This window comes from Mobula hypostoma, chromosome 4 (genome assembly GCF_963921235.1).
Source record: "Mobula hypostoma chromosome 4, sMobHyp1.1, whole genome shotgun sequence".
NCBI classification, from domain to species: Eukaryota; Metazoa; Chordata; class Chondrichthyes; order Myliobatiformes; family Myliobatidae; genus Mobula; species Mobula hypostoma.
The window spans coordinates 72750907-72765294 of NC_086100.1; the positions used below are offsets into that span (position 1 = coordinate 72750907).

Sequence of the window (14388 nt, forward strand, 5' to 3'; positions counted from 1 at the left end):
TTTAACTGTCATGTGATGGAAAAGTATAGTGATTATACTCACATTTATACGGATGGTGCGAAGGAACCTGAAACAGGAGTGACAGGGTTTGGGGTGGTAATACGAGCAAAAGAAATTGGAATCAGCAGAAGAACATCTAATAAGTTAGGGGTGTTTACAGTGGAGATGCTGGCAGTGTTGGTTGCGTTGCAATGGGTGCAGAAAGCCAGACAAGCCAAAGCATTGATATGTTCAGATTCATCCTCAGTTCTAGCAAGTTTAAGGTCTTTTCACACAAACAGTCGGCAAGATGTACTTTATGAAGTCCTTCAGTTAGTTACAAGAATTGCAAATCAGGGAGGTCAGGTAAAATTTCTATGGGTTCCAGCACATGTAGGGGTGAAGGGGAATGAGAGGGTGGATGAGTTGGCAAAGAGGGCGTTAAAGAAAGAAAATGTGGAAATGCACATTAGTATCAGTAAAGCAGAGGTTAAGTGTGTAATCTGGGAAAAAGTCAACCGAATGTGGCAAGAAAGATGGGACAGGGAGGGGAAAGGGAGGCATTTATATCAAATACAAAAGAGTGTTGCAGTTACTAGGGTAGGTAATGGAAACAGAAGAGAGGAAACTGTGTGGACTAGGTTAAGGCTGGGGCATTGTGCATTAAACAAAACATTGAAAATGATAGAGAAACACCAGACAGGATTGTGTGAGGAATGTCAGGAAGAGGAGTCAGTAGAACATGTAGTTCTGAGTTGCAGGAAGTATGGGATACAGAGAGAGATGATGAGAAATAAATTAAGGGAGTTGGGGATGCAGGAATTCACATTAAAAGGGTTGCTGGGCATGGGTGAGAGAGCACAAGTCCGGGTATTTTTAGCGTTTTTAAGGGGTACAGGGATTTTTTATAGAATATGACGAATAAACAGGAATAGGATACTAGGATGGTCAAAGATGGGAGGGTGAAGTGTAGGTGTGTGTGTGTGTGTGTGTGTGTGTGTGTGTGTGTGTGTGTGTGTGTGTGTGTGTGTGATTGGGTGAAGGGATTTAGAATGTATGTCTAGTGCACATTCTGGAGCGGAGGGTGGTGGTAATGCACCATTAAGCTGGATGCCAACCGCTGTAAAACAAGATACAGACAGACAGACAGAAAAAAGAAAGAAAGAAAGAAAGACTGCCTGGATATTGGAAGGTCTCCACATGCTCCATGGGATTCGAAATAAATTTAATATATTTATTTGTTACTTTCCCCAAAGGACCAACATCTTTATCATCAGAGCACCTACATATGCCAACCTATCTTTTGTAAATAAGGGCGCCAAATATTCAAAAATGTACATATTTATCTCTTAAATTATAAGTAATTTTTTCAAGTGGAATACAGCTAAAACTTTCATTATTCCAATGATCCATACTTAAATACGAATTGGATTTCCAAGTAACTGTTATAGCCTTCTTGGCTACTGCCAATGCGATTTTTATAAATTCTTTCTGGTATTTATTCAATTTAAGTTTCGGTTTTATCCCTTCAATGTCACCTAATAAAAATAATATAGGGTTATGTGGAAGTTGAGTTCCAATAATTTGTTCCAATAAAACTCTTAAGTTTATGGGACCGGATTTCTTGTGAGCAACCTTTCTATCTGTGCACCCTGTTTTTTCATAGAGAAAGGTAATTGTTATCTTTGGAATTATTAGAAAATGTAAAGATAGCTCTTTTGCAGTAACAGAATTGCTGATGGTTTCCAACTATCAATTTCTCCTGAAGAAAGCTTAAGATGGGTGGAGATTGCATATTTAAAACAGCAAACATTATCTGCAGATCTTTATGTTTCTAGGTTTTGCATCTGAAATGCAGGAATCTCTGGTCCTGGGTCCATCCAGTGAAGCCATGGAGACCTCCTCAGGAGGAGGTGCAGTTGAGATTGTCACTCCTGGACCCAATCCGGAGGATAGTTCAATGACCTCGGACTATGGATATTATCCAGATGACTCAGAACCTGTGGAGAAAGGTAAAATGTGAAATGGGGTTTAGGTTTTAAAATGGACTGTTCTCATGGCATCCAGTTTGAACCTGGACCTACACCAAGTGACTTGATGCTCCCACCAGGTATTATGATTAAGATATTACACAACTTGAGGTAAGCCAGAGGGTTGCCAGAAGAGCCAAGAGACTGAGATCAGCACATGAAGAGACTTGGTAAATCTGTTGATTTGTTGACAAATTATTTTGCTCAGAATTCCAATTCCCAGATTGTTCATTAAAAATGATTTCGATTTGATTTCTGCTACTCACCATTTGGACTGAGTCTCTGCCTCACAGTCAATGCACTCTCATGTATGCTTAACAGCTATCTTATTCTATCCTCTCGTCAAAATCTCTCTCTGTGTGGTCTCAGGTTGAATTAAGCTGCAAATATTCATCACTTCCTATATGGGCCTGAATTTCTGACCTTATACTGCTCCAACAAAAACACGTCTTGTAATTGTTTTATTTGCTTGTTCACAGAATGTCAATATTGATATTTATTGCCCACCGCTAACTGCTGTGCAACTGAGGAGGTGGTTGAGTAACAGTTAAGAGTCACTTGACTCCAGTTCTTGCCTCCAGATTTTGCCTTGGTTTCTGTTGCTTCTATTTTCTCCAGAGGTGATGATTCCAATACTGGATGGTTTCAACTCTCCATTCACACCATTGCATCGCTCCCACTGTTTCTATGCTATTCTTCACTCACTCTTTACCCAAATTGATCTATGTTGGCCACCAGGCACTGAATGCTCAAACATTAACATTTATTTCCCTGTCTTTATTTGCCATTATAATCCTGCACATTTGTCACTCCCTGCTGCACGCTACCCACCAAATGCATTGCCCACAGCATACCTAAAGAATTCTAAATCTGGAACAAGTCAGTATTGAGTCTCCAGCCTGATACTTTCCTGATCCAAAGTGCCCTTGGTCCTGTGCAGTAACAAGACATTTGGGTGATGTAATACCTACATAAATTTAGACGGGGACAAATCATATCATAAGATATGAAAATAAAAGCAAACATTGACAGCTGGCTAAAGCAAAGGGGAAAATTAAATCATTTAAAGATACTTTTAATTATGCAATGTTAGTGGACAAAAATTAATTCACAAGAACACTGATTACTTTTACTTATCTTTGTCCTTTGGAAGCAAATTCACTGTCCAGCCCTAAAGGCGACATATAACTGCAACTAATTGGTGGTAAATGGAGAGTAACCAGCAGGCGGAGATCTTCCAGATAAAGTGAAGTTAGTTTGGTTAACAACTGTTGGTGTTCTCATCAAGTTCCAGTCCATTAATCAATTGCTGAGAGCCTAATCTGCCTTCTGAATTGTACCTGATGGTTTCCACTTCTATGATCCTATCAGGATGCTTTAGTATAGACCACAAGACCATAAGACAAAGGAACAGAATTAGACCATTTGGACCATTGAGTCTGTTTTGCAATTCCATCATGGTTGATTTATTATCCCTCTCAACTCCATTCTCTTGCCTTCTCCCCATAACTTCTGACACCCTGATTAATCAAGAACCTGTCAGCTTCTGCTCTAAATATACTCAATAACTTGGCTTGCACAGCTGTCTATGACAATGGATCCCACTATTTCACTACGCTCTGGCTAAAGAAATCTATCCTCATGTCTTAATTTCAGTCTGGGTTAAAATTTTCTGGTTAACAGATGTCCCTCTAATCAGCCTTCTGTTCCTGGACTCCACACTATAGGAAACATAGTTCCTTACATTCACTCTATCTAGGCCTTTCAATATTTGATAGGTTTCAATTAGATCTTCCCTCATTCTTCTAAATTCCAGTGAAATTAGAAGAATTCACTGGATTCCAGTGAATATAGGCCAAAAGCTATCAAATGCTTCTTGAATGTCAACCCTTTCATTCCAAGGGTCATACTTATGAACTTCCTCTGGATTCTCTCCAATGCCAGCCTATCTTTTCTTAAGCAAGGGCCAAAAACTGCCTACAACACTTCAAGTGCGGTCTGACCAATGCCTTATAAAGCCTCAGCATTACCTCCTTGTGTTTGTGTTCTAGTCCTCCTGAAATGAAAGAAAACATTGCATTTGCCTTCCTCACCACTGACTGAATCTGCAGGTTAAACTTTAGGGAATCCTGCACGAGGACTCTCAAGTTCCTTTGCACTTTCGATTTTTGAATTTTCTTGCCATTTCGAAAATAGTTCTCACCTTTATTCCTTCTACCAAGTGTGTAACCATACATTTCCCTTCACTGTATTCCATCTGCCTCTTCTTTGTCTATTTTCCCAATCTGCCTAAGGCCTTTTGCAGACAGTCTACTTCTACAATTCTACATGCACCTCCACTTATCTTTGTATCTTTGCACAAAATTGGCCACAAAGCCGTCAATTCCATCATCCAGTTCATTGACATGTAACGTGAAAAGAAGCGACCCAAACACCAACTCCAATGGAGCACCACTAGTCACTGGCAGAGAACCAGAAAAGGCCCCATTTATTCCCACACTGACTCCTGCTGGTCAGTCAACCTTCTATCCATGCTAGTATCTTTCCTGTAATACCATGGACTCCTATCTTATTAAGCAGCCTCATGTACAGCACTGTATCAAAGGCCTTCTGAAAATCCAAGTAAACAACATCCACTGACTCTCCTTTGTCTATCCTGCCTGTTATTTCCTCAATGAATTCTAACAGATTTGTCAGGCAAGATTTCTCCTTAAGAAAACAATGCAGACTGGCCTATTTTGTCATGTGCCTCCAAGTAACCTGAAACATCAACCTTAAGAATACCCTCGAACATCTTTCCCACCACTGTCTCAGGCTAACTGGTCTACAATTTCCTTTCTTCTGCCTCTCTCCCTTAAAATGTGGAGTGACATTTGCAATTTTCCAGTCCTTTGGAACCATTCTAGAACCTAGTGATTCTTGAAAGGTTCTTACTAATAACTCCACAATCTCTTCAAATATCTCTTTCAGAACCCTGGACTACAGTCCATCTGGTCCAGGAGATTTACCTTCCTTCAGATTTTTCAGCTTCCCAAGCACCTTCTCCTTGGCAATAGCAACGACACTCACTTCTGCCGACTGACACTTTGGCAATTTTCTGGCATACTGTTTTTGTCTTCCAGAGTGAAGACTGAGGAAATACTTACCCTGCTTTAGTTCCCAATTACTTCCTCTCCAGTGTCATTTTCCAGTAGTCCAATATCCACTCCCATCTCTCTTTTATTCTTTATATCTGAAAAAAAAACTTTTTGTATCATCTTTTATATTATTAGTTAGCTTACCTTCATATTTCATGTTTACTTTCTTTATGACTTTTTTTGTTGCCATCTGTGGTTTTTTAAAAGCTTCCCAATCCTCTAATTCCCACTAACTTTTGCTATATTGTATGTCCTTTCTTTTGCTTTTATGCTGTGTTTGACTTCCCTTGTTAGCCATGGTTGTCTCATCCTCCCTTTAGAATATTTCTTCATCTTTGGGATGCATCTTTCCTCTGCCTTCTGAATTGCTCCCTGAACCTTCAGCCATTGCTGTTCTGCCTTTATCCTTCTAGTGTTCTCTTTCAATCAGCTTTGGCCAGTTCCTCTCTCATGCCTCTGTAGTTCCCTTTATTCCACTGTAATACTGATACATCCAGTTTTAGCTTCTCCTCCTCAAGCTGCAGGGTGAATTCAAAGGTTTAAAGCTTCAAAGGTTTATTTATTATCGAAGTATACAACTCTGAAATTCTTCTCCAGACAGCCTTGAAACCTGAAAGAAACGAATGGCAGCATGATCACCAACCAAATCCCTCTGCCGCACGCAAAAACAAACAAAAATGGAGCAGGTACATTGACCCCCAAATCCCCTGCCCGCCCCCCCCGCACACAAGAAATTAGAAAGATTGAGCGAAAAACCAGAATATTAAAAAAAACTATAAGACTGAAAAAAGTCCATAGAAACACGTTCATATCCAAACTACAGAAACCCTGGGTAACATTCTCTGGGCACAGTGGCAGGCCACACAGGCTTCCGTCTCTGGCAGCAGAGTGATCACATCAGTGATCTAAAACCAGTTTCCCCTCCCTAGTAGCAAAACGATCCCATCAGTGATCAAAAGGCAGTCTGTCCTCTCTGGCAGCAGACCGACCCCACCAGCGATCAAAAGGCAGGCAGCCAGCACTCACCCTCCACATTCGCCTTGATCTCCCTCGTTGCTTTAATTGCTTTAAATTCTATCATATTATGATTATTGTCTCCTAACAGTTCCTTTACCTTAAGCTCCTTAATTATTTCTGTGACACTACATAACAACCAATCCAGAATTGGCATTCCCTTAGTGGGCTGAACCACAAGCAACTCCAAAAAGCCACTTCATAGATACTGTATTCTATAACTTCTCTCTCTTGGGATCCAGCACCAACCTGATTTTCTTAGTCTACCGACATATTAAAATCCCCCACGACGTTCATAACATTGTCCTTTTTACATACCGTTTCTATCTCCCATTGCAATATGTAGCCGATATCCTGGTCACTTTTCAGAGGCCTGTATATACTTCCCACCAAAGTATTCGTACACTTGTAGTTTCCTAAGTCAACCCACAATATTTCTACATCATCTCTCTTTCTAAGGATTTGATTTCATTTTTTTACCAACAGAGACACCCCACCTTCCTCTGCCTACATTACAGTCCTTTCAATGCAATGTGCATCCTTGGATGTTAAGCTCCCAACTATCATATTCTTTCAGCCATGACTCAGTGATGCCCGTAATGTCTTACCCGCCAATCTCTAAATGTGCTACAAAATTGCCCATCTTATTCAGTATATTGTATGGATTCAAATACAATACCTTCAGTCCTGTATTCCTCACTCTTTTTGATTTTTCCCCCATGTTGCACTTCAACTCATCCCACTGACTGCAATTTTGCCCTATCATCAGCCTGTTCTTCTGCACAGTCTCACTACACACTGCATCTACTTGTATATCAACTGCCGCATCCTCAGCTCTATCACTCTGGTTTCCACCCTCCTGTCAAATTAGTTTTAAACCCTCCCCAACACCTTTGGCAAACCTGCCTGCAAGGAAATTGTTCTCGTTCAGGTTCAGGTGTAACCCATCCTTTTGTGCTGGTCATTTCTTCCCTGAAGAGATCCCAGTGATCCACGAATCAGAAATTCTGCCCCCTGCACTAATTCCTCAGTACTGTATTCATCTACCAAATCATTCCATTCTTACCCTCACTGGCTCATGGCACAGGCAACAATCCAGTAATTACAACCGTGGAGGTCCTGCTTTTCAGTTTTCTGCCCGACTCCCTATATCCTCTCTTCAGGATCTCACTCTTTTTCCTAACTATGTCATTGGTTCCAGTATGTATTATGACTTCCAGCTGTTCACCCTTCCCTTTTAGAAGGCCGTGGACCCAAATTGAGACATCCCTGACTCTGACGCCTGGTAGGCAACATACCATCTGGGTGTCTCTTTCATGTCCACAGAATCTCCTCTCTGCTTCTCTAACTATGGAATCCTTTGTCACTACTGCACTCCTCTTCTTCCCCTTCCTTTCTGAGCCACAGAGCTGGACTCAGTACCAGTAAACCAGTTGCTGCAGCTTTGCCCCTGGTTTGTCATACCCCATACCCCCCAACAGTATCCAATTGTTGAGAGGAATGGCCTCAGGGGTACTCTACACTGATTGCCTATACCCTTTCCCTCTCCTAACAGTCACCCACAGACATGCCTACTGTTACTTAGGGATGACAACCTCCCGGTAGCTTCTATCTACCAGCTCCTCATTCTCCCATGTGAGTTGAAGCTCATCAAACTGTAGCTCCAGTTCCTTAACTCTGTCGCTAAGGGGCTGCAGCTTGATGCATTTTGTGCAGATGTAGTTATTAGGAAGACTGGAGATCTCCCAGAGTTCCCACAGCTCACACAAAGAACATACCAGTAACTCTGGAACCATTCTGAGCGCACTAGTTACGTACTAATAGACAAAGTAAGAGAAGAAATATTTACTAGAAACTTACTTAGAACCTCCACCTGTGCTTGCCCAAGTCGGTTCTTGCCAAAGCCAGTTAAACCCAAGGCTAACCACTCTAAAACTGTACACTCCAACAATGGCAACACTTACAGCTTGCTTCTTTTTATTGGCCTTTCCTGAGTGCCCTAAGAGATCATTATGATTTCAACCTGCTGAAAAGTCTGAAAAGTCCTGACTCTTTTTAAATCCTGTGCCTCCTCAGCCAATTATAGAGCATAGAATATTACAGCACAGAAACAGGCCATTCTGCCTACAATTTTGTGCCAACCAGCTAAAAAGCAAATCAAAAAATATCAAAACACTAATCCCTCCTACATACACACTGTTGATAACCATCTATCTTCCTTACATCCAATGTTCCCATCCAAATATCTCTTAAAAGCTTCTAATGTACTTGCCGCTACCACCATATCAGGCAGCACATTCCAGGCATCCATGACTCTCTAAGTAAAAAACTTACACCTCACATCCCCCTTAAACTTACTCCCCTCTCACCTTCAAAGCATACCCTCTCTTATTAGGCATTTTAACCCTAAGAAACAGATACTCACTGTCCACTCTATCTATGCTTCTCATAATCTAATAAACCTCTATCAGATCTCCCCCTCAGCCTGCAGTGCTCCAGAGTAAATAACCCAAGACTATCCAGCCTCTTATGATAGTCCATGCTCTCTAAACCAGGCAGCATTCTGGTAAACGTCTTCTGCACCCTCTCCAAAGCCACAACATCCTTCCTATAGTGGGGTGAGCAGAACTGTATGTAAGACTCCAAATATGGCCTAACCAGAGCTTTGTAAAGTTGCAACATAACCTCTTGACTTTTGAACTCAATGCCTTGACTAGTAAAAGCCAGCATTCCATAAGCCTTCTTAACCACCTTATCGACCTGTGTAGTCACTTTCAAGGAGCTATGAACTTGGACCCCATGATCTCTCTGCTCAGCAACACCATTAAGGATATTGCCCTTAGCAGTGTACTGTCTCCTTGCATTTGCCCTATGAAGATGCAACACCTCACATTTATCTGGGTTAATCTCCATCTGCCATTTCTCTGCCCATATTTGTAACTGATCTATATCATGCTGTATTCTTTTGCTAATCTTCTACACTATCTACACCTCCACCGATCTTGGTATCAGCTGCAAATGTACTAATTCACTGATTTACATCTTCACCCAGGTCATTAATATACATCACAAACAGCAGAGGTCCCAGCGCCAATCTCTGTGGAACTTCAGTAATTAGCAACCTTCAGCTTGAATAAGCCCCTTCAACCTCCACCCTCTGTCTTCTATGCGCAAGCCTCCTCTCAATGATTCAAACTGCCAAAAGGTTTTCATGTTAAAAATCTTTTTATTGATACATAATCTCCTACAGCTTTAAAATGGTACAAGATTACAGCAAATTAATATATATACAGTTAATAAAGCTGAAGAAAAAAAACTAGTCAAAAAAGAATGATATGATAATGAAAAAAAAATTATAAAAAGAAGGGAAAAGAGAACCACAACTACTAAAAGAGAAAAAAAACACAGTAACTACAAGAGAAAGAGAAGGAAAAAAGAAGAAGAAAGAGAGGAAAAAAAAACTATTAGGAACCAACTCCCAGAGCAATACAACTTAGAATCATCTGTATAGATAAAGAAGAAAAATCATCAACCGCCAATTCATATTTATATAAGATTGGAAGGAAACCATATAAATTAATTCAAATTAAATGATAATATTTGGCAAAAGAACCCCATCTTCTCTCAAAATTGAATTGAGTATCAAAACTTCTACTTCCAATTTTCTCCAAGCTAAGACATGACATTACTTGAGAAAACCATTGAATTAATGTAGGGACAGAGGTATCTTTCCATTTCAATAAAATAGCCCTTCTTGCCAACAATGTGACAATTGCAATTACATATTGGTCTGAAGATGAAATAACCTGAATATTATGCGGAACTATTCCAAATAAGACAGTCAGTGTATTAGGTTGTAAATTAATCTTCAGAGCTTTAGAAATTGTAGAAAATAAAGATTTCCAAAAAAATTTTAATGAAGAACATGACCAGAACATATGTGACAAAATGGCTACTTCAGTTTTACACCTATCACAATAGTTGTCTATGTTAGAAAATATTAGCAGTGGGTGAGCATCTGGGGGACAGTGACCACTGCTCCCTGGCCTTTAGCATTATCATGGAAAAGGATAGAATCAGAGAGGACAGGAAAATTTTTAATTGGGAAAGGAGAAGGGCAAGTTATGAGGCTATAAGGCTAGAACTTGCAGGTGTGAATTGGGATGATGCTTTTGCAGGGAAATGTACTATGGACATGTGATCAATGTTTAGAGATCTCTTGCAGGATGTTAGGGATAAATTTGTCCTGGTGAGGAAGATAAAGAATGGTAGGGTGAAGGAACCATGAGTGACAAGTGAGGTGGAAAATCTAGTCAGGTGGAAGAAGGCAGCATACATGAGGTTTAGGAAGCAAGGATCAGATGGGTCTATTGAGGAATATACGGAAGCAAGAAAGGAGCTTAAGAAAGGGCTGAGAAGAGCAAGAAGGGGGCATGAGAAGGCCTTGGCGAGTAGGGTAAAGGAAAACCCCAAGGCATTCTTCAATTATGTGAAGAACAAAAGGATGACAGGAGTGAAGGTAGGACCGATTAGAGATAAAGGTGGGAAGATGTGCCTGGAGGCTGTGGAAGTGAGCGAGGTCCTCAATGAATACCTCTCTTTGGTATTCACCAATAAGAGGGAACTTGATGATGGTGAGGACAATATGAGTGAGGTTGATGTTCTAGAGCATGTTGATATTAAGGGAGAGGAGGTGTTGGAGTTGTTAAATTACATCAGGACGGATAAGTCCCTGGGGCCTGATGGAATATTCCCCAGGCTGCTTCACGAGGCGAGGGAAGAGATTGTTGAGCCTCTGGCTAGGATCTTCATGTCCTCGTTGTCCACGGGAATGGTACCGGAGGATTGGAGGGAGGCGAATGTTGTCCCCTTGTTCAAAAAAGGTAGCAGGGATAGTCCGGGTAATTATAGACCAGTGAGCCTTACATCTGTGGTGGAAAAGCTGTTGGAAAAGATTCTTAGAGATAGGATTTCTGGGCATTTAGAGAATCATGGTCTGATCAGGGACAGTCAGCATGGCTTTGTGAAGGATAGATTGTGTCGAACAAGCCTGATAGAGTTCTTTGAGGAGGTGACCAGGCATATAGATGAGGGTAGTGCAGTGGATGTGATCTACATGGATTTTAATAAGGCATTTGACTAAGTTCCACATGGTAGGCTTATTCAGGAAGTCAGAAAGCATGGGAACCAGGGAAGTTTGGCCAGGCGGATTCAGAATTGGCTTGCCTGCAGAAGGCAGAGGGTGGTGGTGGAGGGAGTACATTCAGATTGGAGGATTGTGACCAGTGGTGCCCCACAAGGATCTGTTCTGGGACCTCTAATTTTCGTGACTTTTATTAACGACCTGGATGTGGGGGTAGAAGGGTGGGTTGTCAAGTTTGCAGACGACACAAAGGTTGGTGGTGTAGTAGATAGTGTAGAGGATTGTCAAAGATTGCAGAGAGACATTGATAGGATGCAAATGTGGGCTGAGAAGTGGCAGATGGAGTTCAACCTGGAGAAGTGTGAGGTGGTACACTTTGGAAAGACAAACTCCAAGGCAGAGTACAAAGTAAATGGCAGGATACTTGGAAGTGTGGAGGAACAGAGGGATCTGGGGGTACGTATCCACAGATCCCTGAAAGTTGCCTCACAGGTGGATAGGGTAGTTAAGAAATCTTATGGGGTGTTAGTTTTCATAAGTCGAGGGATAGAGTTTAAGAGTCGCGATGTAATGATGCAGCTCTATAAAACTCTGGTTAGGCCACACTTGGAGTACTGTGTCCATTTCTGGTTGCCTCACTATAGGAAGGATATGGAAGCATTGGAAAGGGTACAGAGGAGATTTACCAGAATGCTGCCTGGTTTAGAGAGTATGCATTATGATCAGAGATTAAGGGAGCTAGAGCTTTACTCTTTGGAGAGAAGGAGGATGAGAGGAGACATGATAGAGGTGTACAAGATAATAAGAGGAATAGATAGAGTGGACAGCCAGTGCCTCTTCCCCAGGGCACCACTGCTCAATACAAGAGGACATGGCTTTAAGGTAAGGGGTGGGAAGTTCAAGGGGGATATTAGAGGAAGGTTTTTTACTCAGAGAGTGGTTGGTGTGTGGAATGCACTGCCTGAGTCAGTGGTGGAGGCAAATACACTAGTGAAGTTTAAGAGACTACTAGACAGGTATATGGAGGAATTTAAGGTGGGGGCTTATATGGCAGGCAGGGTTTGAGGGTCGGCACAACATTGTGGGCCGAAGGGCCTGTACTGTGCTGTACTATTTTATGTTCTATGTTCTATTTCAGATAATCTCTGTTAAATAATAATGGTGAACAATTTTAAATTGAATTAAACTGTGATTGGCACATATCAAAGAAGAATTAATCATTTTCAAAACTCGCAACCAATCTTCATTAACAAAGGTCATATTAAGTTCTCTCTCCCAATCTTGTTTAATCTTTAGTGAGAGATTATCGTTTTGTAGTAAAAATAAATTATAAATTCTACCAATGGAACCTCTCATTAAAGGATTTATATTTAAAATAGTATCCAACAAATCAGATTCTTGCTTATATGGAAACTTAGGTAAGTATTTTTGTAAAAAATGTCTGACCTGAAAATATTGTAGGAAATGTGTCTGAGAGAGAGAATATTTGCTAATTAACTCTTCAAAAGTCATCAATTGACCATCACAAAATAAATCTGCAAAAGAACAGATCCCGTTATTTCTCCATTATAGAAAAATGGGATCGGTTATTGATGGTTTAAATAGAAAATTTCAATAGAAAGAGCGAGACAATTTAAATTATTTTAAGTTAGAAGAGTTGCGGAACTGAAACCAAATCCATAAGGACTGTTTAATAACAGGGTAGAGATTTAAATCTGGAATTTAAATCTGAAATCTGCAAGTTGGAAAGGTAATGGAGCTCCTAATAATGAGGTTAAATGAAATTGTTTGATAGCTTTTAATTCCATATCAATCCAAGCTGGTTTTTGGCTGTTATCGAGCCAATATAGCCAAAAATATAATTGTTGAATATTAACAGCCCAATAATACAATCTTAAATTAGGTAGTGCAAGTCCACCATCTTTTTTAGATTTTTGTAAATGATACTTATTAATTCTTGGTTTTTTATTATTCCAAATAAAGTACGAAATAATAGAATCAATTTGATCAAAAAATTTTTAGTTAAAAAGATAGGTATATTTTGAAAAAAATATAAAAATCTAGGTAAAATCATCATTTTTACATCATGAATATGACCTATTAAAGCAAGTGTAAGTGGGTTCCATCTAGAAAATAATTGTTTCATAGAGTCCACTAATGGAACTACATTAGCTTTATAAAGATCTTTATATTTTTTAGTAATGATTATACTTAAATATTTAAAAGAATTCATAATTCTAAATAGAATATCATTATATATAAAACAGGAGCATTTAATGGAAACAATTCACTTTTATTTAAGTTGAGTTTATATCCAGAAAAATTTTCAATATCATTTAATGTTTCCAAAAGATTAGGAATAAATTCTTCAGGGTTCAAAATATAAACCCAAAGATCATCTGCGTAAAGAGAAATCTTATGCGTGGTCCCATTTATAGAGATACCATGAATATTTTTAGCTTCACGGAGTGTTATAGCCAAAGGCTCCAGTACAAGAATAAATAATAAAGGATTTAATGGACATACCTGTCTAGTACCTCGTGAGAGTAAAAAAAAGGAGACCTGAAATTATTAGTAATAACAGTAGCAATAGAATTCTAATATATCATTTGAATCCATTTATTAAAATTATTACCAAAACCAAATTTTTCTAATACATTAAAGAAATATGTCCATTCAACTCTATCAAATGCCTTTTCTGTGTCAAGTGAAATAACACATGGGGGTATCTTGGATAGTGATGAGTATATAATGTTCATCAATCTCCGAACATTGGAGGAAGAGTAACAACCTTTAATAAAGCCTGTTTGGTCCATAGAGATGATTTTAGTTAAAATAGTTTTCAAACGGTTAGCCATTATCTTAGAAAGAATTTTTGCATCCACATTTAATAGCGAAATAGATCTATATGATGAACATTCAGTAGGATCTTTATCTTTCTTAAGGATTAAGGAAACAGAAGCTTCACAAAAAGGAGGTAAATTACCCTTCTCAAAAGATTCATGAAATATTTTCAAAAGATATGGAGAAAGCAATTTTTCAAATTTTTTGTAAAATCCTACTAAATAACCATTAAGTCCAGGAG

General features: G+C 39.6%; 1 protein-coding gene across 1 annotated transcript in view; it reads left to right on the forward strand.

Moving 5' to 3' along the window:
* Positions 1-14388, forward strand: part of LOC134344830 (protein SNORC-like) — an 81184-nt gene that overhangs the window by 43489 nt on the left and 23307 nt on the right. The window contains exon 2 of the mRNA XM_063044934.1: positions 1818-1991. Coding sequence (XP_062901004.1) covers positions 1818-1991 — 174 coding nt within the window. The remainder of the gene's footprint in view (positions 1-1817; positions 1992-14388) is intronic.